The sequence below is a fragment of the Dryobates pubescens genome, chromosome 12, assembly GCF_014839835.1.
Source record: "Dryobates pubescens isolate bDryPub1 chromosome 12, bDryPub1.pri, whole genome shotgun sequence".
Lineage (NCBI taxonomy): Eukaryota > Metazoa > Chordata > Aves > Piciformes > Picidae > Dryobates > Dryobates pubescens.
The window spans coordinates 20,631,490-20,653,923 of NC_071623.1; the positions used below are offsets into that span (position 1 = coordinate 20,631,490).

At 40.4% G+C, this 22,434-nt stretch overlaps 1 protein-coding gene across 1 annotated transcript; it reads right to left on the reverse strand.

The window, feature by feature from the left end:
- Window positions 1-1,863: 1,863 nt before the first annotated feature.
- On the reverse strand, window positions 1,864-21,079 carry CHAF1B (chromatin assembly factor 1 subunit B). The gene is made up of 14 exons (XM_054165850.1): window positions 21,029-21,079; window positions 20,053-20,183; window positions 17,414-17,546; window positions 17,180-17,297; window positions 14,770-14,873; window positions 12,270-12,366; window positions 10,289-10,373; window positions 9,024-9,117; window positions 7,912-7,981; window positions 7,741-7,832; window positions 6,159-6,321; window positions 4,620-5,039; window positions 3,018-3,109; window positions 1,864-2,529 (listed from the first exon to the last, which is right to left on the reverse strand). The coding sequence occupies exons 2-14, from the start codon at window positions 20,176-20,178 to the stop codon at window positions 2,408-2,410; spliced, it is 1,716 nt and encodes a 571-aa protein (XP_054021825.1). The 5' UTR covers window positions 20,179-20,183; window positions 21,029-21,079; the 3' UTR covers window positions 1,864-2,407.
- Window positions 21,080-22,434: the final 1,355 nt, after the last annotated feature.

Genomic DNA, 22,434 nt, shown 5'->3' on the forward strand with positions numbered 1-22,434 from the left:
CATCACAGGATGTTAGGGGTTGGAAGGGACCTCTGGAGATCATCAAGTCCAACCCCCAACAGATGGCCCCTTGGAGACTGAAACGGGGATCATAAAATGCACGAATCTACAGTTCTGACTGTCATTATGTTTGAAATATTTATTATAATGGCCTCCATTAACAGAAAAAAGTCAAAGGCCTAGTGCCACATAAATTTGACAAAGTAATGTGCAATTAACAGAATCAACAGAGAACTAGGAAATGATAGCAGCAAGAGACAACTACAAATGAAGAGAAAAAAATATTCCTAATAGGGAAGACAAAATACCAGGTGGAGCTTTCCAACAGTGATAATGGTGTGAAAATAAGTCTCCAAAAGGCAGCAGGGAAAGCCACATTAACTTTACAGCTCCAGTTCAATTGTAAGAGCGAAAATTAAGCTGAGCAACCACATAAAAAAATGTGTATGTCACCTGAATGGTTATGGTATGAAATAAAGATGAATATTCTGTAAATCAATTGCTTCTGAAGTCTGAAGGCCAGAGAGATGAGGTATGCCAATAATACTGAAACAATATACCCAACTTAGCAGTTTTCAACAGAAGGAGCAGCTTACACTGAAATACACTGTAAAAAAGCCCTAGCAAATGAAAACAAAACCCAAGATTTAAAAATATCTATCAGGACAGCTTTGCAGTTAGTATTTAGAAATGTAAGAGGGAATTCCAAAGATCCCCTGCAGGGCACACACCAGTATTCTTGTAGCTCAGACTGGGCAAAGATAAAAACAGCAAGTTGAGCAATACATCTTAGTTACAAATATTTGCTTTGGCTATCAATTCAGATATCCCTACAATCTTTAATTTAGATATCTCTAGAACTTTTGTGGAATAAAGGTTTTGATGAGGCTTTGCTTGGCAATTAAGTCTTTGCATTTCTCACTAGAAGACAACTCAGGTTTGGATAAGTCTAACGAAGCTGCACGCTCATCTCAGCGGTTCAAAGCTGTAAGCTTCCTACCACTCTTTGCCTACTAATTTCTGTAATTACAGGCAACTTACCTCATTTGTGTGAAACACTGACATAGGTATTTGTCAAGATTTCCTCCCCCCATGAAGTTTTCATGAATAGTTTCGCAAACATCTGCATTTCTGCTTTTCTGAAGTATTTGTCCACTTTCTTACAAACTGACAGAAAATGAATCATAAACCACGTTCCTTAAAACCAACCAAATCCAGGGAAGAATGAAAGTCATGCATTTCTCCTGTGTGTTGTGGAACTTCAAATGCTAGAATAGCCTATATCATGAGAAGATTCTGCTTAGAATTTCTCCATGCTATCATCAGCTAGAATGACTATTCACATTTTTAAGAGTTATCTCACTTTTATTTAAAAGTAAGTCCATGATATTAAACAAAACGGAGTGGATGAGCTCAGAACACTGCGGCTGAGCATTCTACTTCTGAAGGCTAAAACTGCACGTTACAGCAAATCCAGTGCAGTAATTTTGTCTCATTGTTTCCAATCTGTAGGTCTTAGTTTAATTATTAAATTCTTGGTGTGAGTATTACACGCAGAAAAGAAACTTTTAGAGACTTAACATACACTGGATTTGAATCATTTTATCGGCTGTGGAAGCAAAGATGTGGAAAAAGGGAGAAGGGGGAAAACTTCCAATATAGAAGCTCAAATCCTGCTGCACCAGGAAAATCTTACATCTGCATTTTTCTTTTTAATACAGAAATGAAACAATAAAGGAACGTTCTTCCATTTTTCATGCTTGTAACAGGTCTTCAGAGGGTTCCTTCCTTTTGCTTTGCCTTTTCTTGTAGTTACAAGTTCTGATTTATGTTTTAGTCCTATCAGTCATATCGTACGCTGCTGCAGAGCACGTGAACGTCAGCTTTCATTCCACATGTACTGGACAGCATGGATCATTTGGCACATTGATAATCATATAAGCCAAGATGCTTGAATGATTTTTTGTCTTAAACCACATCAGATCATTATGAATGCATTTAAGCCATTAGAAATTCTATTCTTCTGCCAGACTGGTTACTGGAAGACATAATACTTTATAAACATCAACTTAGGGATGCTGATGGAGGCTCTGAGGCTACTGTATGGGTTTTCAATACCCAGACTGTCCTGATTTCCTTAAGCTGTGGGATTTCTTAAAGAATACTGTCTTCAAGCATAGAAATGCACTTTGAAGTCACTTCCCAATTATTTCCTCTTCTGCAAACTATTTCCTCTTCCCGAATCCTGTGTCTTCTACTAGCAGCTTCTTCCTTCACAGCACTATGTCAAATAAGCATAAGGTACTTCAATCAGGAATTGAGGATTTAACATTTGCTAAAAGAAATGCACTCAGATATGGCTGCATCACCTTCAGACTGTGAAGAGGCTACTAAAAGCTTAGCTTTTTTATTTGTTTGAATCGCAGCTGATTTGATCTTCAGCAGATGTAGAAAGTGACATTTCCTCAGTTCTAGGACGTTTTGATGCTGGGGGATTTTGAGGACTATCATCAGATGGCAAAGGACTCTCTGAAACAAGCAGATAGGAAAACCATGTAAGCTAAGTAAATCCAGGTTAAGAAAGTAAATTAGTTTGCTGAATTCACAAACAGTTCAGCACTTGCTGAAAGCCCCCAAACCCAGTTTGAAAGTCCAGCATCTGAAATAATCATGCGCTGAAAGTACACAGGTCTTCAAAACCCACATGAAGAACATTACATCCAACAAATTAACTCTTCTTGGTTCTGGTGTGAGCTAAAAACACCCATTATTATAGAAACTGCAGTCACATATTGTCACATAAGCAGCTGCCATAGAGCAACTGCACTGAGAATACATTTCATATTGTCAAAAAAGCACCTTTCAAACATGGCAGGACAATGAAGGAAGCTTTAGAATCTGCAACTAGGTTTAGTTTGTGTGCTTGAATGTGCTTGTGTTACAAGCTTATAGCAGAAGTCTATAATAGAAACAATCTGCAAAAAGACTTTGCTGGATATTAAGTCACAAAAACTTACCAAGTTCTTGTTCTGAGGAAGGAGATATAGGAACTGTATCTGTACATGTAGAAGTTGGTGTATCTGGCTTTAGTGGAATCAAGTTTACTCTCCTTGAAAAGAGTAGAAACCATTCAATTACTTTAAAGCCATCATTTCCAGAAATAGTTTATTTAAAGATTTACTTGAAACAGAATTGGTTAATGCAGTTTAGATATATTTTAGCATGCATTTTTTCTTCTTGTTGTATGTTGAATAGAGCATTTTTTAGAAGTACTTCAAATACCATTCATGATCTTTTTCACTAGACAGCACTTTTATATACAGCACAGTGCTGGATAATCAGCTTCAGAACACAGTTATCTTAGTCAAATATCTTAACATTAAGACTGGCTGTGAGGTGACCTCATTGCCCTTTACAACTACCTGAAAGGTGGTTGTAGACAGGAGGGGGTTGGTCTCTTCTCCCAGGCAACCAGCACCAGAACAAGGGGACACAGTTTCAAGCTGTGCCAGGGGAGGTTTAGACTCGAGGTGAGGAAAAAGTTCTTCACTGAGCGAGTCATTCGTCATTGGAATGGGCTGCCCAGGGAGGTGGTGGAGTCACCGTCCCTGGAGGTGTTCAAGGGGAGATTGGACGTGGCACTTGGTGCCATGGTCTAGTTGTGAGGTCTGTTTGAACAGGTTGGACTTGATGATCCTTGGGGTCTCTTCCAACCTTAGTTACTGTGATACTGTGATACTATTTTCCAGCCCTGTCCATAGAAACACTTTAGATTCATAAAAATCTAGGGAACTCTTTGCCCACTGAGGTCCACCATCCAGTCACTTTCAACTACCTAGATTTCTTAGACTTCTCAGTTCCAGTAGAGATGAACTTTGGTGTGTGAAAGCCATCACCTCCCAAGATTTGTGGTTGTTGATGAAATCTGCTATCCTGCTTTCTCATTCACCACTTTCTCTCTAAGCCACCTACTAATTAAAACATTCCTATAAGAAGTTATAATAATTTTCTTTAATTCTAAAATAGCTGGCAAGGTCTAGATCTCTAATTGCATACCTATTTCCTTACTGCTGCACACCAGCTCAGGATCTCATATAGCCAGCTATTTAACAATCAATACATGGATTCCAGGTAATTTCTGAAAACTAAGATCTTTGCCTTAGGAAACAGCTTGAATCAATGCATTAAGCCCCAAACCCACGCCTCTGCACACCAGGAGCCTGTCTAGCCTTGCACTCTCGTTCTTCAAATATTTCTTGTGAGAAGGCTCTTTAAATAGTTCTTGTCAGTTCAAGGTTTCAGGTACCATCTTTGTATGGAAAATGGGACCTGAGGACAGACACCTGTTGCTGCCACATGGACATGATATAACAGTCAGGTTAAGGTTGCTACTGCCTCACAATTCAGAGTGAAATATACAAACTGCACATTTAGGATTCAGGAGACATTCTGACCTTTCAGTTGCAGTACAACTGGAACAAAAAGTTCCACGTCAAGACAGATACTACCAAGACACATGGCTGGGAATTTAAGCCTAAACCTCAACCTTTAAAGGTAGCACAAGCACAGCTTGTCTTGGCCTTCGTATTTATGACTAGAAACAGCAATATAAATCTCACCTTGGCGTCTTGCTCCACGCTTGTAAAGTGTTGAGAGTAATCCTCCTGGGCTGGTTTACTTTAGTGCTCTGGCTGGCTGGTTGGCTGATTTTCCTCTCGTCTGAGGATGAGACTGGAATATTTTTTATGCCAACAGGTGTGGAAGGCAAGTCCTTACTGGCAGCTGTAGTTCTAGGTTGGAGAGGAGGAGTGCTAGGATCCATAACCCTGCTGGAAGGAGTCCCCTCTGTCAGCCTAGAGCCTGGAGAAACGACTTTGTGCGACTGACTCTTTTTCACTTTCTTCTCTGCTGCACCAGAAGTCCTGACATTTATCTGTGGTATTTCCTTCAGTGGTATTCCCAGTTCATCCTTCTCAAAGGTAACAAATGAACAGTATCCATCCGTGGAAGCAATAGCAAGAAAGGCTCCATCGCTGGACCTATTTGTGATTTTTATGTTTTTTCCCATTAAGAGTAAAGATCAGAACTGTTCTTCAACCCTCACCCCACCCCATCTATAACACACCTATACCTCTCTTTTTCTCCTCCCTTCCCCAAGTACATGCATTCACTTAACTGCAGTCAAGTAAAGATATCCAAGTCAAATGAATAAAATATCTTCAAATGTGGCCTTTGCATCTGATCTAATCTCTCTGCTGTCACCAGTGATCACCTGTAATATGCTGCTGCCAGCGCCTGCAGGCATTTGAGCTGGCACAAAGCACGGTACAATTGAAGGTATACAAATCTTCAACCACAGTTTCAGAAACATTGCTGAAGCCTCCTCACTGAGAGCAGCAGAGCAGTTCAAGCTCTTTGGCTGTGCTCCTTGTGCTAAGCAGAGACAATGCTCAGAATCACCATAGTGCTTATGAGAATGGGCTCTCTGTGCTGATTTCATCAACTAATGTCTGATTAAAAGCATTGACTTTCTATTCTTTTCCACTCCTTTCCTCCTGATGCATCAGTTCTGTGTGGTCCTCAGCTTATGTATACTGGCTAGAAAGGCATAAGAGAAGAAGCCTTTTCAGCAGAGGAGTTTATCCTGACCCCAAGATTTGGGTTCAATTTTCAGCTCCATTTCTGATCCCCCACATAAATGTCAGGTAAATTACTTCATCCTACATATGAAGAAGCACTAAGCAGAATTATGCAGATAAAACAGAATTTGGCCAGGATACAGACACCTGAACTTAAGAGAGATGACTCCCCAAAGCCTATAAATAACTTCATCATTACCAGTTACACTGTCTGAACAATGAGTACTTTTCACTGGCACCCAGTACATTCCCTTTCATAAAAATTTCCATCTGCATGTTCCCAGGGTGCTTGCACCTCATTTCCCAACTGATAAATAACCATAATTTTCCAGTTCACAGGGAAAAAAAATAATGAAGTGGTTTGCTGTTCAGACACAGTGACAAAAGTGATCACATCAAAATACAGCAAATCACCAACGTAGAAATGAAGCAAGACACAAGATCCTGTGCCAAACTTCAAGATGTAAAAAGGACATTACCCCCATCAGAATAAATCTTAATAATATAAGAACTACCTACCATGAAATATCACTCAGAGTGTGATAATGTATGTTAGAAACATAGCCAAAGGGGAAAGACTGTTCAGTGTCATAGAAAAGCACAGAATCTTCTGAAGCAACAGCAAACACCAATCGATAGGGCAGACTGAACAGAGGAGGAGACGACTTCTGACTGATTTCATCTAGAATGCAAAGAAACAAACAGATTGAGAATTCTCTCTTGCATTCATTGCAAGGAAGGAACTGCAGTAGCTTAGTCATCAATCTAAATAAAGATTTCATTATTAATCAGCATCAAGGCAATGGTTAAGACAGCACTTTTATAAAACGCAAAGTTTAAATGTCAAACATTAACATTTCTGTCACCTGAAATTTGCCCTCAATTGTTTCAGCTGAAGAGAGAAATTGGCAACAGCTTTGTCTATCTGGATTGATATAATTTTGTTTTGTAAAGTTTGTCATATATTTTCCACCTGACATTTTTCAGTGCATTTACCTTTAGTATTAAATTCCAGATAAGTGCACCTTGGGATATAGACTAAACCAAGGACATCATAATTGACACCACCAGGTTATATTCTGCATTGTGTTGTCTTGGGTTCAGCTCCTAGCTAGTCTTCTCTCACAGCGGTGGTTCTTTGTAAGGCAAGATTATTTCCACTTCCACTGGAAACAGCACTAGCTAGCTGCTTTCAGACTTTCCTACTGTACAGAGCTCCCCTTCAGTTCTGTGATGGTTATGAAAGCTAAGCAGTAAAAGAGGCAGGCCATTGATGTTAATGTAATGCAAGGTACTTATAGCTAAAGATTTTTAACCTAACATAGATCTTCACTTTTCTGAGTGTATGTTGCAGACAGTAAACATTATCTTTGGAGGAGCGAGAGACCAACAGCAGACACTCTTCTCCTTACTTTGCAACACACCACTACTATGGATCTAAAGATTATGATGAAAATACAGAACACAACAGGGAATCTATAAATCCGGTAAGGAATACTACAAGTTGATCCTCTAAAGAAAGGAGCAAAGCCAGGGTAAGACCATGTCTTGTAAAAATATATACAGACTTGGACCCACTGGGCTCACAACAAGGTTGGATTTCAATCTCCACTAAGCTCTTATGCAATTTCATACAATTCTTTCCCCACATCAGAACTTCTGTCCTGGTGAGCAACATCAGCAGTTTCAGGTTTGGCTTCCTTGAATAAACATCAATGATTGTTGCAAACTACATCAGTTCTCTGGTACTTCTGTGATGTGGGTAGTTGCGACCAACAGAAATATTTCACTGGATTACTCCTTTGGTGCTAAGTCAAATTATTTACTGTTACTCACACAAAATGGTTAAAAGGGAAAGAAGAATATTAAGCAGTGTTTCTGCAGCCTGAGAGGCCAAGTGAGAACATTTATTCACTCTATCAAAAGCTACGTGCAAGGTACTTAAGGTGAATTCAGGGTCTCAGAATCAGGAAACAGTTTCTAAGATGTGGTACAAAACTATCTTAATGGAATGTTAAAAGGCTAAGGCCTTAAACCAGTAAACAGTCACATATTTCACATATTTGCTGCAAAATCATAGTCCCTGAAGGATTTACAGTACCTTTATTAAATGCTTGTCTCAACTCAAAGTAGACTGGGCAGCAGCGAACAGCAAGAGTTGCCTTTCCAGGACATGGCAGGTGACCCACAGGCCTTTTATAAAGAAACAGTATTTCAGAAAACAGCATTTTATTTATTTATTTAAAGAAAAAATCATCTTATCAAACTCTACCTTTTTAGATTGTTTCTGGAGAAAACATACGTGGTGTTTGTTACATTTTCTCCCGATTCAACACAGCCAGCTGCAAAAACAAAGATTAAAACATTACTCATCAAGTCAAAATGGTACTGTGTACACACTTCACATCCATAAACATTTTACTTCTCAGGAATCGGGCTTTTCAGTTGGGTAAGAGCTGTGCAACCTGAACACAAATTAATAAAGCATCCCTAATATTTATTTAGTGCTGGGTTTGTTTCCTTGATATACTTCCCCTTTAAAAGCTTCTTTTCGTGCAAGACATCTGTAAATGTAGTGTGTGTATGGGCAAACTGATCTCCTCCTTGCAGCGTAGGTAGCTTTAGGCTGTGCCTTTAAAACTTTCGACAGATCTTGAACAGAAAGTAGTAAATTGTAAATAAATCACTACTGGGTGTAAAAAGGTAAATAAAGATAATTCTAAACAATGCCATTGGAAGAGATAAGGGACTAAAACTAGATGTCGCACAATAATTTCTCTTCTCTTCTTGCTTCTTCGCTCTGGGAGGGATACTAACTTGCTTCTGCTTGACCTTGGCTGCATTGTTTTGGTATTAACTTCTCAGCTTCTGTCTCTTCTCCCTTTTTATACAGGGGGGTAAGGGAGGGCAGAGAGGGAGAAGTTAGTAGCTTTTTATTAATTGTAAATATCTGTAAATATTGCATATTTGTACATATTCATTGCATTCCACTGTAGATTGTAGTTTTGCTTCCAACTGAGCTGGTCTGGCAAATTTAATGTTGGGGGGGAAAATTTCAACCCACCCCAAGAAAGGATAAAACCAAAGAGAAATCAGCCAACAGAAACCACTCACTATTCTTCATTTCTATTTTAGAAGACCTGCATCGTTGTAATTTACATGTTTTGGTTCAGAAAAATACAGTAAGTATAATTTTTATTATAGGTGAAAGTTGATGTTCTGTTAACAGAAGAGTATCGTGGAGTCTACCTTTAAGAGGAGGAATGAGAAACGGCATAATTAAGATAAATAAGCATTCCTTAGGAGTGTGAAAGCAGTCTTAATGCACATTCAAACTGAAGCCTAACAGATACAATGCAGGTTACAGTGCACATTCTCACATACCTGGAGTGAGCAAATAGGAGCCATCGGCAGTAAAACTCAGCCTGCGGAAAAACGACTTCATGCTGTCATCGTGAAACATCCGATAGCTCCTAGCCTGTAACATTGAAATACGACTGTGTAAGGTGCCACCAATCTGTCAGCTGGCTTTCAAGTGAGGAAAAAAAACCCCATCCAGTTGTACTTTAAAAATAAAAGATAAATGTTTTAAAACCCATGGCTCCTTCAAGCTCACTTTCTGCTATGCTACAAATTCTTCAGAGCTAAGAAAAATAGTCCTTCATCCCTCTTCAGCTACCAATCAAAACACCCCAAGAGCAGTCACATTCGACCAATAATAAAAAAATGGTAATAACCTGGAGAATGACATTATTTAACAGTAAAATCCTGCTCCTTGGGCATGTAATTCTAGTAAAAAAAAGGCAAAATGTCCTCTCGCAGGCCTGTTTTTTAGTCTCTATAAAACTGTTACAAATGTTTCCAAACAAAACAAACCCAAACAAACAAAAAAAGATGAATAGAAGGAATCAAAAAAGTGATAGACAGCTTAGAGGTGTTATTTTATTATTACTTAGCACTGCTTTAGGGGGGGAAAAAAAAAGCTCCTTGTTTTCCCTCATGGGATTAGAAAGCATTCCCTAAATTTTCCCTAATTCATATTTTTCCTAAAAATCAGACTACATTTTTGAAAATTTCAAGCTGCTGGCTTTGAAACATTATTGCTACGTGTCATAGGCATTAAAAAGCTATTGACAGATGCTTGAAGTTTTTCCTATCAAGAATACAGCACACATACTACTTTTTTCCATGCTATTTTTAACATCTTCAACCAAAGACACTGTGTTACTACTTTAATCAGCTTGCGAGAGATCAACAGCAGCAGGCAGCATTCTCGGTCACTTCTGCAATGTTTGAGGAAACCTGAAGGAGCCTCTATTCAAAAAGTGCAAAAGTGAGACAGAGACAAAACCACCTGATACATGAAATTTTGAATGGGAACTGAATTTGTGGTTGAGTCCCCAACCCTGGATGTGTTTAAAGGTCGTTTGGATGTGGTGCTTGGGGACATGGTTTAGGGGTGAACATTGCAGAGCAGGGTTATCGGTTGGACTTGGTGATCCTGAGGGTCTTTTCCAACCTGAATGTTTCTGTGATTCTACGGATTATTGAACAGAAAATCTTTTGTAGCATGTTTTGCAGAATAGAAAAACACATATAAAACAGCACCCAGCACATTTTATAGTAGAATTAGTAGCAGAACCATGTACCTCTCCTTCTGCTCCTGATCCAGATGGCATCTTGGTGACATTGAATGCCACACGTTTGGTTTGTGTGTTGTATACCCGCAGGACCCTAGGTGGTAGAAAACACAGTTAGCTATGAACACCTTCCTTTCATCCCATGCTTCACATAATGCTACAGGACCTCACTTCTCAGTCAGGACTGTCAAATATAACTGACAAACACGCATTAATTAAAACTCTGTTCATGAGACACCACAGGGAGGACATGTTTTGAACATCTAAATGACCCCACTGACAGCTGACTCAGTAAGTCGTGGAGAAATAAGGGCATTAGTGGACAGGGAATGACCCTGCCATTCCTGCCAGTGCTGTAATACCCAGTATGTTTCTGCAGAGTGAGAACTTGCCACAAAGACAATTAGCAGCATCTCCACATTTCAGTTTTCTTTGGAATAAACAAAAATTTGAGTACATCTCTCTATGGAATGTTGGAAGTCCTTGATTTCATCTCACTGAAACTGCAGGTAGCCCAAGCAAATCCACCCACTTGTCCCACCATCCCCTCCTTTCTGACAGCTCTGACCTTCACCACATTATGTTGGTTTCTTAGGCTGACAGAAAACCAGCCTAAGACAGCTTTCTGCGGATTTAATGTGCTGAAACAGTTCCACAAAGAATCCTAGACAGTTAAGATGAGAAAACAGGTGAGGCAGTGGCAGACAGCTTGAGACAGCTGTACCAGACAGCTTGAGACACAGCTAAGCTGGTCTGCCAAAAGAGAATAAGGTCTCCTCACCCTGGGCTGGTGAACACCCAGTGCTGGCAACTGGCCTGGGTCCTCTTAGACTCCTACTGAGCTGATGCTATTCACCAGTCCTGTAGGGGCTGTGTCCCCTGTTAGGGGACACAGTCTCAAGTTGTGTCAGGGGAGGTTTAGACTCGAGGTGAGGAAAAAGTTCTTCACTGAGTGAGTCATTCGTCATTGGAATGTGCTGCCCAGGGAGGTGGTGGAGTCGCCGTCCCTGGAGGTGTTCAAGGGGAGATTGGACGTGGCACTTGGTGCCATGATCTAGTTGTGAGGTCTGTTGGGACAGGTTGGACTTGATGATCCTTGGGGTCTCTTCCAACCTTAGTTACTGTGATACTGTGATACTGTGATAGAAAAGTATCTGAAAAGTGAGGGTGTGAGAGATTTCCCCACTTCAGATTAGTTCATGCCCTTGCTTGCGTCTTCAAGAAAAACTTGCACATCATTCTATTACTTGAGTTTCACTGCTGTTCATTTTAATAAAGGCACACAAAACTCACACAGCTGTTTACCAGAAGAGAGTGGCTCATAATGACCGAGTTGCCATTAACTTACTATTTTTCTGAGCCTACTGCAAATCTTCAATTAAAAGTGCTTTTCCACTATTACAGTAGTTTTCTTTGCAGTGGGTGCCATGACATTCATTTATTAGCCAGCTGCAAGCTCCTTCAGAGCAGCACACATGTCCTAGACAGTTTAAGCTCACTCAAAGTTCTGACAAGGGTCAGGTTTATGAAGCGTGTGTTTAGCTTTCCCAATGACATCACTTGCAAAACTGTTGGGGACTGAGGAAGCAAGAGGGGAAAAAAAAATGCTATCAGTGGAAAGATATTTTAAAGGATTTCTTAACCTGTTCATATCTTTCTGTAAAAAGACAAGGATGAACACATTAACAACTCTCCTAGGGTATTTGGTACCTCTAACAACCAATACCATGAAAACTCTAAAAAAGGAAAAATCTCTACAAATAAAGTTTATGTAAGCTTCTTTTCTGCTTAGAGAGGACATTCTGACTTCAGGAATCACTTACTGCAAGGAAAAGATTAACTAAGTATAGTTTTACTTTCACATCAATCTTCTTCCAGAGCAATCTGAATAAAACTAAAAGAAAAGTCATGTTTATCCCACATTGTTGCTTTTAATGTGTCCTCAAGTAAGACAGAACACTAAGGCAAAGCACTCAGATCAACAGCTCACCTATCACAACTCAGAGTTGCAATGTATTGGCCTAGAGGATCCCAGGTTACTCCTTGGACATAACTCTTGTGTTCATTTAATATTGAAACCTTCTGCCCTGAAATTACAAACAGTTTTCATATTCTAAATTCAAATACATTTTTAAGCATTTCTTCGTTTTAGAAATAAAACAAAACATTTTAAAATGTAGAGAAAGCCTTTTTGAAAACATACAAACTGTTAACTTGAAAGCATCTGGTAAGAGTATCAGAAAGAGTTGCTTTAGTTCTAGAATCTTCACATGCAGAGGAATTTGTGATGTTCCCTACAAATGAACTCAGAGAAGCAGCTTGGCTTGGACACCAAACAGGCAATAGGTATACATTTCAAACCAGAAGTATTTCAAAACCTTCATAACATAGAAAGTAACTTTTCAGGCATGTCCAGAATACTGCTCAACAGCAAACTGAATTTGGTTAAATACTAAGCCAGAAATTCCAGCATTAACCCAGCTTCCAGCTTGAGGGGACCGTACCAACTCATCTACTCTGCTGAGCAGATGCTGAAAAAAATACACCTGACCCTGTGCTGACTGACACCTGCACAGGGGCAGCTCTCAGAAACATTCTACAGCAGTACTAACTCATGTTACTCTATAGCTTATTCTGTAATAAAGATCTCTCCAGTGCAAAAGCTCTCAGACCTCACTGATGTTCCACAGTTGAATGCCTCTGATCCAGTGTCATGATAAAGTTAAAGACAACTCTCATTAAATATGCCATTTTGAATCATAGTGAGAGGTGGGTTTTTTATTTCCTATTAGTTAAGTGTTGCTTTGTTGCAAAGAAACACTGTAAAGTTTCAAAAATGATAGTTCCTCAAAAATACTGCACAAATACAGTTGAGGCCATGTTGCATAACCCCAGAAGTCCTTCTGGTATTGTCTCCAACAGTAGTCAACAACAGATGCCTATGGAAGAGCATAGTAAAAAGCAAATACCTACTGATGTATCTACAGGACACCCAGTAAGCTGCCAGCAGTTTGTATCTCGAGGATATATGCCAGTGGTGCTATGTACTGAACAACACTATGGATTTTTACTATTAATTTTCTTTCAGTCATTGGAAAGACACTGTTTATAAAGGCCTCCAGTGATAGGATGAGGGGAAATGATTTCAAACTAGAGAAGAGTAGATTTAGATTGGATGTTAGGAACTAGTTCTTTACTGTGAGTGGTGGAATGCTGGAACAGGTTGCCCAGGGAGGTAGTTGAGGCCCCATCCCTGGAGATATTCAAGGTGGGCCTCAACAAGACTCTGGGCAACCTGATGTAGTTGAGGATGCCCCTGCTTACTGCAGAGGGGGTTGGACTAGATGACCATTGGAGGTCTCCTGCAACCAGACCATCCTATGATTTAAAAAACCCCAATTGGAAGATATCCTTGAAACTCTTTCCTTTCATGTACCGACTTCCAGTAATGGCTGCTTACTTTCAACTTACTAGAGGTCCCCCTGCACTGAAGACAAAATGCTCTCCATGGTATTCATCACACACAGCGAGAACAGAAGGCATTACACACAAGTAACAGATCAGCTTAATAGGCCATTCAGCTTTTTCTACTAATAATTCTAATAGAGTTGTGCCATTAAAATCATTATAAGCAGTCCATGACCCAAGAGACATTCAGTCATAATGCCCTTAGAGATACTTAGGCTCTAAGTACTCTCTTAATTGAACATCCATGCAAGGTAAGGACATTCAAGTAAGGACTTTTGGAAAGTGTATGTGACAGTTCAGATGGGAGAGACATTAAGCACCCAAACCAAGAATGAAAAAAATGTCAGTGGCTGAACATTTGCATTTTCATATTTATGTGCACTGAAAAATTAACCTGCATTCAACATAATTTTTCTTAAATAGACACTCAATATTAGAAATGTAAGATAACAGGTTTAGAGAAAGTTCAGTATTTCCACATAAAATCGAAAGTAATGATTACACTGCTAGTAAGAAAACATCAAACCATTGCAGAGCAAACCTAGCAGGTTACTAGCAGAAGTTCAGATGGACCTTTCTTGGAGAATGCAAGCAATTCCACTGCAGTGGGATGAGAACGAATGCAAGTGTGACGCCTAATGGAGCCTAACAAACATCACACCTTGCAAAACAGAGTCTGCATTCTATACTTGCCTCCCATTTTTTAATTAGGTAGTTAACTACCTGATATCAGTCGAGTTTTGTCTGTTTGTTGGGGTGTGGGGAGGACTAAGTAATATACAAGCTGCTTGTGTAGGAGTTTGAGGGGGAGGGGGAATGGGTTAAGTTTATATCCTGAATAATCAAGGTGAAGAAAGAGCTTACACATAATTTTTGCTGGCCTGAGGATGTCTTTACATGCTGTGCTATCTGCCTTACAATCCCAGAAATGCAGCAATCACAGTAAAAGATGTTTTCAACTCCTTTGGTAAGTATCATGAGGAACTTCCACTGGAGATGCAAGTGATAAATGTAACATTTACCTTTACTGACATCCCACATTATAGCTGTGTTATCTACAGAAGCAGATGCCATGTAATTTCCATCTGAGGTCCAACAAATATCATACACATCCTCTAAGTGGCCTCTAGAAGCCAGAAGAGAAGAAACCAATTACTAATTTAAAAATTAACAGCTGCATGCATATGAGTTGTATGCATTTTTTAGTTAGAAAAGCAACCAACCAAAACCAGAGGCAAATTGAGATACCACTGAAGTAAAATGAACAGCAGGACTTTCAGTTTAAGTGTTGAGGTGGCAGAACACTTAAATAAAGCACATTCTGCATCTGTTCAAAAGATCTTTTTCACAGAAAATGAAAAACACATTTCATGGATTTGTACTTAAGAGATCTGGAAACAAACATTTCTAGGATTTGTACAAACATAAGACAAAGCACTATACCAAAGCAATTAGGAAGTGCTACTATTCAAGAGAGCTTGGTTTCACAAAAGCAGTAAACAAATGTGCATACTCAGCAGAACAATATGAAACACAGAAAATTAAGGTTGATTCAGATATAGTTGAACAATCATTGCAAGATACTCAGAACCACCTCCACTGAAACCAAATTTTATTGCTTGCCATTTGAAAAGTTATCATACAGTGTGGTAACTTTAGTAAGAGTAATAAATGCTTGCAACACCAAAGTTTAGGGGAGGGGGATTTGGCTTGTTTGTTTGCTTTGGGAGACTAATGTTTCTAAAGGACCACACTGATGCTTCAATATACCATTTACAAATAGCAGGGGTCAGTGCTAAATCCAGTCTTGTTCAACATGGTCAATGATGACATAACTGAAGAGATAGAGAGTACCCCCAGCAAGTTTGCTGATGATACAAAACCAGGAGGAGTGGCTGACACCAGAAGGCTGTGCTGCCCTTCATTGAGACCTGGGCAGACTGGACGGTTGGGCTGGGCAAAGATGAACCTAACAAAGTTCAACAAGGGTAAGATTAGTGTCCTGCACCTGGGAAGGAATAACACCATGCAGCAATACTGAAGAGTAGCTCCACAGAGAAGGACCTTGCACTCCTGGTTGACAAGTTATCCATGGGACAGCAATGTGCCCTGGTGGCCAAGGGCAATAGTATACTTGGGTGCATTAAGAAGAGTGTATCCAGCAGGTTGAGAGAGGTTCTGCTCCCTGTCTATTCAGTCCCAGATAGACTCCATCTGGAATACTGTGTACAGTTCTGGGCTCCCCAGTTAAACAGGGACAGGGAACTACTAGAGAGAGGCCAACAGGGGTCTACAAGGTTGATTAAGGGACTAGAGCATCTCTCTTACAAGGAAAGAGTGAGAGACCTGGGGCTGTTTAGTCTGGAGAAGAGAAGGCTGAAAGGGGACCTTAACAATATCTACAAATATCTGAAGGGTGAATATCGGGAGGATGGAGCCAGTCTCTTTTCAGTGATAACCAGTGATAGGATGAGGGGCAATGAACCTAAACTCAATCACCTCAATTCCACCTCAACATGAGAAAAAACTTCTTTGCTGTGAGGGTGGTGGAGCACTTGAACAGGCTGCCCAGGGGGGTTGTGCAGTCTCCTTCTCTAGAGCTCTTCAAAACCCACCTGGACATATTTCTGTGTGACCTGTCTTAAGTGGTCCTGCTTTGCAGAGAGCTTGAACTCAATGATCTCTGGAGGTCCCTTCCAACCCCTAGCATTTTATGATTCTAAGCAAGTGTAAATTCTTAATTATTTCATCAGTACAGATAGACAGAGATCAGAAGGTTTAACAAATACCACACAGAAAGCAAGAGTTACACATACTGCTCACTCAAAATACATTTCTGAGTTCAGAATCACTTTTTCCTTCAGACTTCAGCTGAGTGTGAGAGCAGAAGATCTGTAATTTGACTGCCTACTGTGATTTGATACCTTAGCCACCATCAACTGATACTTCTGAGTCTTAGTAAGCACAGTCTATATATTTTCTTAATCACTGTACACTTGAAACAAAAGCTGTGTAATATAGCAGATTTCAAATTATTAAAATAAAGTAGTTGAAAAAGATTGGTTGAGCCTCACATCTATTATCTGGTAAAACTTTATCTGCTGCTGCTTTTTGCTTTCATAATGATAAAATCTTCTGATATGAAGTTAGCAATATGATTTCATATTTACTTTATATATCTCTGTGCTAAGCTTAGTGACTGCAAATCTCAGATATGAATTACAGAACACATCAGTAACGCCACAAAGATGCCAAATCTTCTAACTTAAAAGAAGATGGAGGTTGGTACTGCAAGAAAAAAAAAGTTCAATATAGTAAAAGATGAATATTAGAGACAGCAAATTTTAGAGAGCATTGAAGTTCTACATATTATGAACAGAAAATTATACCATGTGGTAAAAGCCACTGGGGAATAAAACAATATTAAGCTACCTTAAAGTCTTCACAACTGTCCAGTTCTCCTTATTGAGCTGCGCTTCATCTTCATCTTGAAAAACTAATGGTTCCAATTCTTTGCTATCATTCAGCTTCCACAATAAAATAACAGCATCTGTAGAAGAAATCATAGGAAAATTCTTTCTTTCCCACTCACTGCTTTGCTAGCGCATTACATTTGGATTGTCTTTACAATCACCTCACGTAAAGCACATAAAAAGCAGTTCTCACCATCGCCTCCGGATGCTAGGATCTCACCGCTTGGAGAGAAGCGCACAACATTCACTGCCTTGGTATGGCGGGCAAGGTTTGACAAGAATTCCACAATTGCTTTTCCATCTGGCCCTTTTTCCACTTTCCATATCTAGGTATAAAAGCACAACAGCTTTCAGGGATGAGATGAAATACATGCGCACTGCTTTAGTAATCCACAGTTTACTCTTTGGGCGGTCATGCTGAACTCATCTGAAACCTTCACTGCTAAAGCTGTGGCTGCACCATGGATTTTCCCTCTAAGAGTACTGGGTTTATGTGGCAAGGTTTTGGTAGCTGGAGGGAGTTACAAGAGTGGCTTCTGTACAAACATACCAGACATTGGCCCTATGTTGGACAGAGCTTGGCACTGCTGGCCAAAGCTCAGCTGATCGGTGATGCTGGTTGCGCCTCTGTGACAACACATTAAAGAAAGGGTCTAACAGGAGTTACGAGAGAAGAGTAAGAAAAATATGAGAGAAAAAGCCCCACAGACACCAAGGTCAGTTAAAAAGGAAGGGAGGAGGTGCTTCAAGGGGTAAAGCTGAGATTTCCCTACAATACCTGGAGAAAAAAAAACAAAAAGAATTAGCCCTCTTTAGAAGTCTGAGCAAGGTGAAGAGCTTTGCTCTATACTCTAAAGGTCAACAGATTTACTGGTTCCAAGAAAATGAACTGAGCAAGAATGATCACAAACAGAGCATTAAGACAGCTGCATGCCATGGACACTTTCCCAGCAATGATGGCTTAAGGAATTCCTGATTCCACTTGTTCTCTATTCTGCAGTGCATAATGATGCCACAGCATGAATTAAGACTTCTGTAACTTTTGCCAGTTTTCCCTCTTCATGCAACAGTCCCTCCAAAAGATGTAGCAGCAGTATTGCTTATGTCAAAGAAGACTGCGATATTTCTAGCCCTAAAATATATATAAATATGACTCAAATATATATTCAGTAACCTATACATATGTCCCAAACCCCTGAAATGCATATACCATTGGGTAAGAAGTCAGTTTGCCAGTAAGGAAGGCAAATGTTTTGGCTGAGGCCACTGGAATAACCCCCCAACTTTTAATGATCTTTATCCCAATTAGTATCTAAAAGAACAAGATATTCTAATAACGTACATATCACACCAATAATTGGCTAATAAAGACATTAAGAGACATTGACATGTTTCACTAATTGAGGATCTTGAGGGAAAAAATATGGATCCAGTTCAGGCATTTCAAATACAAACATAACTCTGACCTTTACATCTCAAATTCTTTGCTGAAACAGAACATTTCCCTATTCAGAAGAAAATGCAGCACTAATACAAAAGAAAACCTTATTCGCTGTCTGTGCTTACAGCACAGATAGTAAAACCTTTCTTACATTATTTTACATTTCTTTTTCAAATAGATAATGGAAGTCTGACAGAATATGAGTAGGCCCAAAAACGAATTAAAATATGAGATTATCACGCAAAGACAGATAAATAGATACACACAAAGCAGAGAACCTACATGGTTCTTTGCATTGCAGTTTATTACTAAACAGCATAAACAGAGTCCCAGGTTGGAAGCCTTTATGGCAGGATGAGTTTGAGGAACTGTCCCAAATGGAAAGGTTAGCAGTAGTGATTTGAGCAAAGGGTTTTTTTTACAGGAAATGACCAGGCCCAGATACTGAAGAGACCTACAGGAACTCAGAACAGCCCAGCAGTGATGGGTGACCTACTCTGTTTGATTCCCATCCCCAAAAACCAGGGGAAGTAAATGTGTCAAGTTTTCAGAAGTGCTCTAATAGTGACACAGAAAAGCTCTAACCAGTACATCTACCTTCCATATTGAGAAGCTGTTAAACAAATTAATTTTATTTCTCTCAAATAAAATTGTGACTTATGTGGCCATTAACTTTAAGATGCTGCTCCATATCTGGATAAAAAGAATGTGGTTCACTCAGTACATTCAATTTCCTAGAGCTTTCCAACTAGGGCCAAAGCTTTTAGAGAAATCAAGAGATCAATGAACAATGGGGACAGTCCTAATGTGCACTGAGAATTTAGAAGACAGTAAAAAAATGCCTGCTTTTGCAAGGTGAATCCTACAGCCACATCTTCTAGGGCTTGTCCAATTCAACACTTTTGTAAGCGATTCTCAAAAACATGATCAACTTGTTAAAGTTTTCTAGCACCAACACAAAATTACTGAGAAGAGATGCATCTAAAACCGAGATTAATAAAAACTGGAGAAAGACCTCATGCTGCTGAGAGCCTACTTACAAAATCACAGATAAAAATTTACTTTTGATGAAGATAAGGAAAGTAAACCCAGTGTTTCTCAGTAACCCACAGGACTGTGCCCTAAATTAGCAGTTACTACTCAGGAATATAATTCAACAGTCAACACAGGTAATTTTCTAAAAAATAAAAGTTCAACAGTCACCAGCGGAACTGAGGGACAGCATGCAGGGGGAGTAGTCATTCTGTGTATTGATGTACAATCCTATACTCTTTCCCTCAACCATCCACCACTGCTGTCATGTGCCGGCCAACTATCTAACACCTTGGATAACAAGCCATTTCATGCTCTGTGAATGCTACAAAACCGAAACAAACATGTTTGAAACTTACACGAACAGCTGTGTCCACACCTGCTGAGGCCAGTCTATTGATCTTCCCATCAGCTCCACGTTGGAAGTCTAAGCTGTAAACAGGCTCCTTATTATGCCACGCTATTTCGCAAGTGATGACCTTCATGTTTGCTAAAGAAAACAAAGCAAACACCTGGGAAAATCTTGTTGCTTACGACTGAGGTGAACCAACAGATAACACAAATTTCACATGCACCGCAGACAGATCACCCAGCAATTTCACTGCAGAAAGTGACAGGATGGTTTAAACGTAGCCCATTTCGAGATGCTATGATTATGGCTAAAGTTAGTGCCTGGACACGGCATATGAAGGGTAATACAGCCACGTTTTTCAGTGCAATTAAATCCTACGACGGAAGCACGGGACAGGGTTACAAAAACAAATCCCAGGGCAGACCCCGCAGCTTTTCGCTTTCAGCCCCCGGATTGCGCCCATACTCCCTGAGCTGCCCCGACTCTGCCAAAGCAAGCTTCTGACAAGGGGGCAGCCCGAGCCGCTGCGCGCCAGGCTGGCACCAGGCGCATCTACCCGGCCCTGGGGACAACTGCTACTTCCGTACCGACAGCGCGGCACTAAGGAGCCAAAATAAGGGCAAGCCAGGAAGGCCCTGGCGGAGCCAGAGGCAGAACCGCCGCTGGCCGCAGACGTTTCTCGGCCGCGCAGCCGCTCTTCGGGGCCGCTTCCGAAGTCCCAGGGGCCTCGAAAACCACCGCCAGGGACTGACAATACCCAACGCCATGAGAGACTCAGCCACACGAAACCAAACACTCTCGCTGGCGACAGCCCTGCGAGCACTGAGGCTAACTCCCTAACTCCCCGCCACTTCGCAGCCCGGCTTCCCGCCCACAGACATCCCAGGTGCTGCAGAGGCTCCTCTTCCCGCTGCACATGCGGAGCACCGCCAACCCCGTTGCCCTAAAGGCAACCGAGGGCCACAGAGAGCCCTAGCCCCTACCTGCCGCGCGGCGCAGCCTGTCCGGGCTCCCGCGCGGGCGCGCGTTTCCCGCCCCAGCCCGCCGGGCCCACCCCGCGCCTGCGCGCCGCCTCCTCAGCCCCGCGCGGCGGCACCGCCCCCTGGCGGAGGGCGGGAGCGGCGACAAGGCTTTGAGCTTTGTCCCCAATTCTGTGACAGGGAACAGGGGCCCTGAAGCAGCAGAGCCTGGCAGCTGATCTGGGGCTGCATTAGGGCACCCGGCCTGAGGGCAGACAGAGCGTGCCCAAGTCTTCTGCTCAAAAGCAGACCGAGGCATCTTTCTTGCAAGGCCCAAATACTTAAAATAAGTCAGAACTCTTAACCATTCTGCATAGTATTTATTTATAAACAAAAAACATTGCATTTGATCACATACAAGTTTTGATCCAGCAAACTCAGATTTATATTTTTTCTTTTTTTTTTTTTCTTTTTTTTTTGTAACAAAAAATACATTTTAACAAGTAAATAAAACCCCTTTCCATTAGTCAACTGCTCTCCAAAGTGTAAATGTACAGGGTAAAGTGGCCATTTTTAATACAGACTTAAGCTGTGTTTTACCGGTTGTCTATAAGAAATTCAGCTAGAGAGTCTGATGAAACATAATAAATAATGATTAAGAAATTGCAAACTACATACCATAAATGGAAAATAGAAACTTTTTAAAAGTCATACCATTATATTACAGCCCCCTCTTCAAAAATCAAACATTCAATTTATCCATTATAAAGTACAACAGTATTGCATTACCTTTATTGGCATATTAGAATATATAGCATCTCAAAATTGAAATACTGTCCATCAAACAAAATTGACTGAACTACAAGTAAAAGGAGCATAATTTAATTAATTCAGGACAGCAGCAGTGCAAAAGCCAAAAAAAATTGTTTGGTATACAAGAAGAAAAAAAAAAAAAAAAGAGAGAAAAAATTAGAAGAGATACTTCCTAGGAATGAACATATTGAACACTATTTCATGATTATTTTTGTTCCAAATTTTTGTAGCATGCTTTAAAAGCAAGCATCATTTTTCTGGATCATCATCGCAATCACAAGTGCCACCACAGAATAAAAGGCAGGTTTATCATCTTTGCCGCCTCTCTTCTCATTCCTGTTGACTTTGAAAGGAAAACATGCAGTCGGCTAACAATACTGTCACCATTTTAACAGCTACTTTTCCAGGCATCATTTCTTCCAGGAAGTTTTTTGCCATGAGTGTTACAGCACAGAACTAGTGGCTCAAGAGTCACTATAAAACATTTACCAAAAGAAGGGCAGGGTGGGAGGGAAGTGACTCCCCTATCTTACCTATAATAAAACTTGTCTAAATTCTAACACAGCATAAACAAGTTATATTTGGACATTCTCAGCTGTAGTTCACCCTGTCGTAGT

Excerpts from the sequence above, each read along its gene's own strand:
- CHAF1B (XM_054165850.1), bottom strand. The coding sequence starts at position 20,178 with ATGAAGGTCATCACTTGCGAAATAGCGTGGCATAATAAGGAGCCTGTT. Across the intron at positions 9,118-10,288 it reads GATCAGGAGCAGAAGGAGAG|GCTAGGAGCTATCGGATGTT; the intron begins GTACATGGTTCT and ends TCAATGTTACAG. Across the intron at positions 6,322-7,740 it reads GAGACAAGCATTTAATAAAG|ATGAAATCAGTCAGAAGTCG; the intron begins GTACTGTAAATC and ends TTTGCATTCTAG.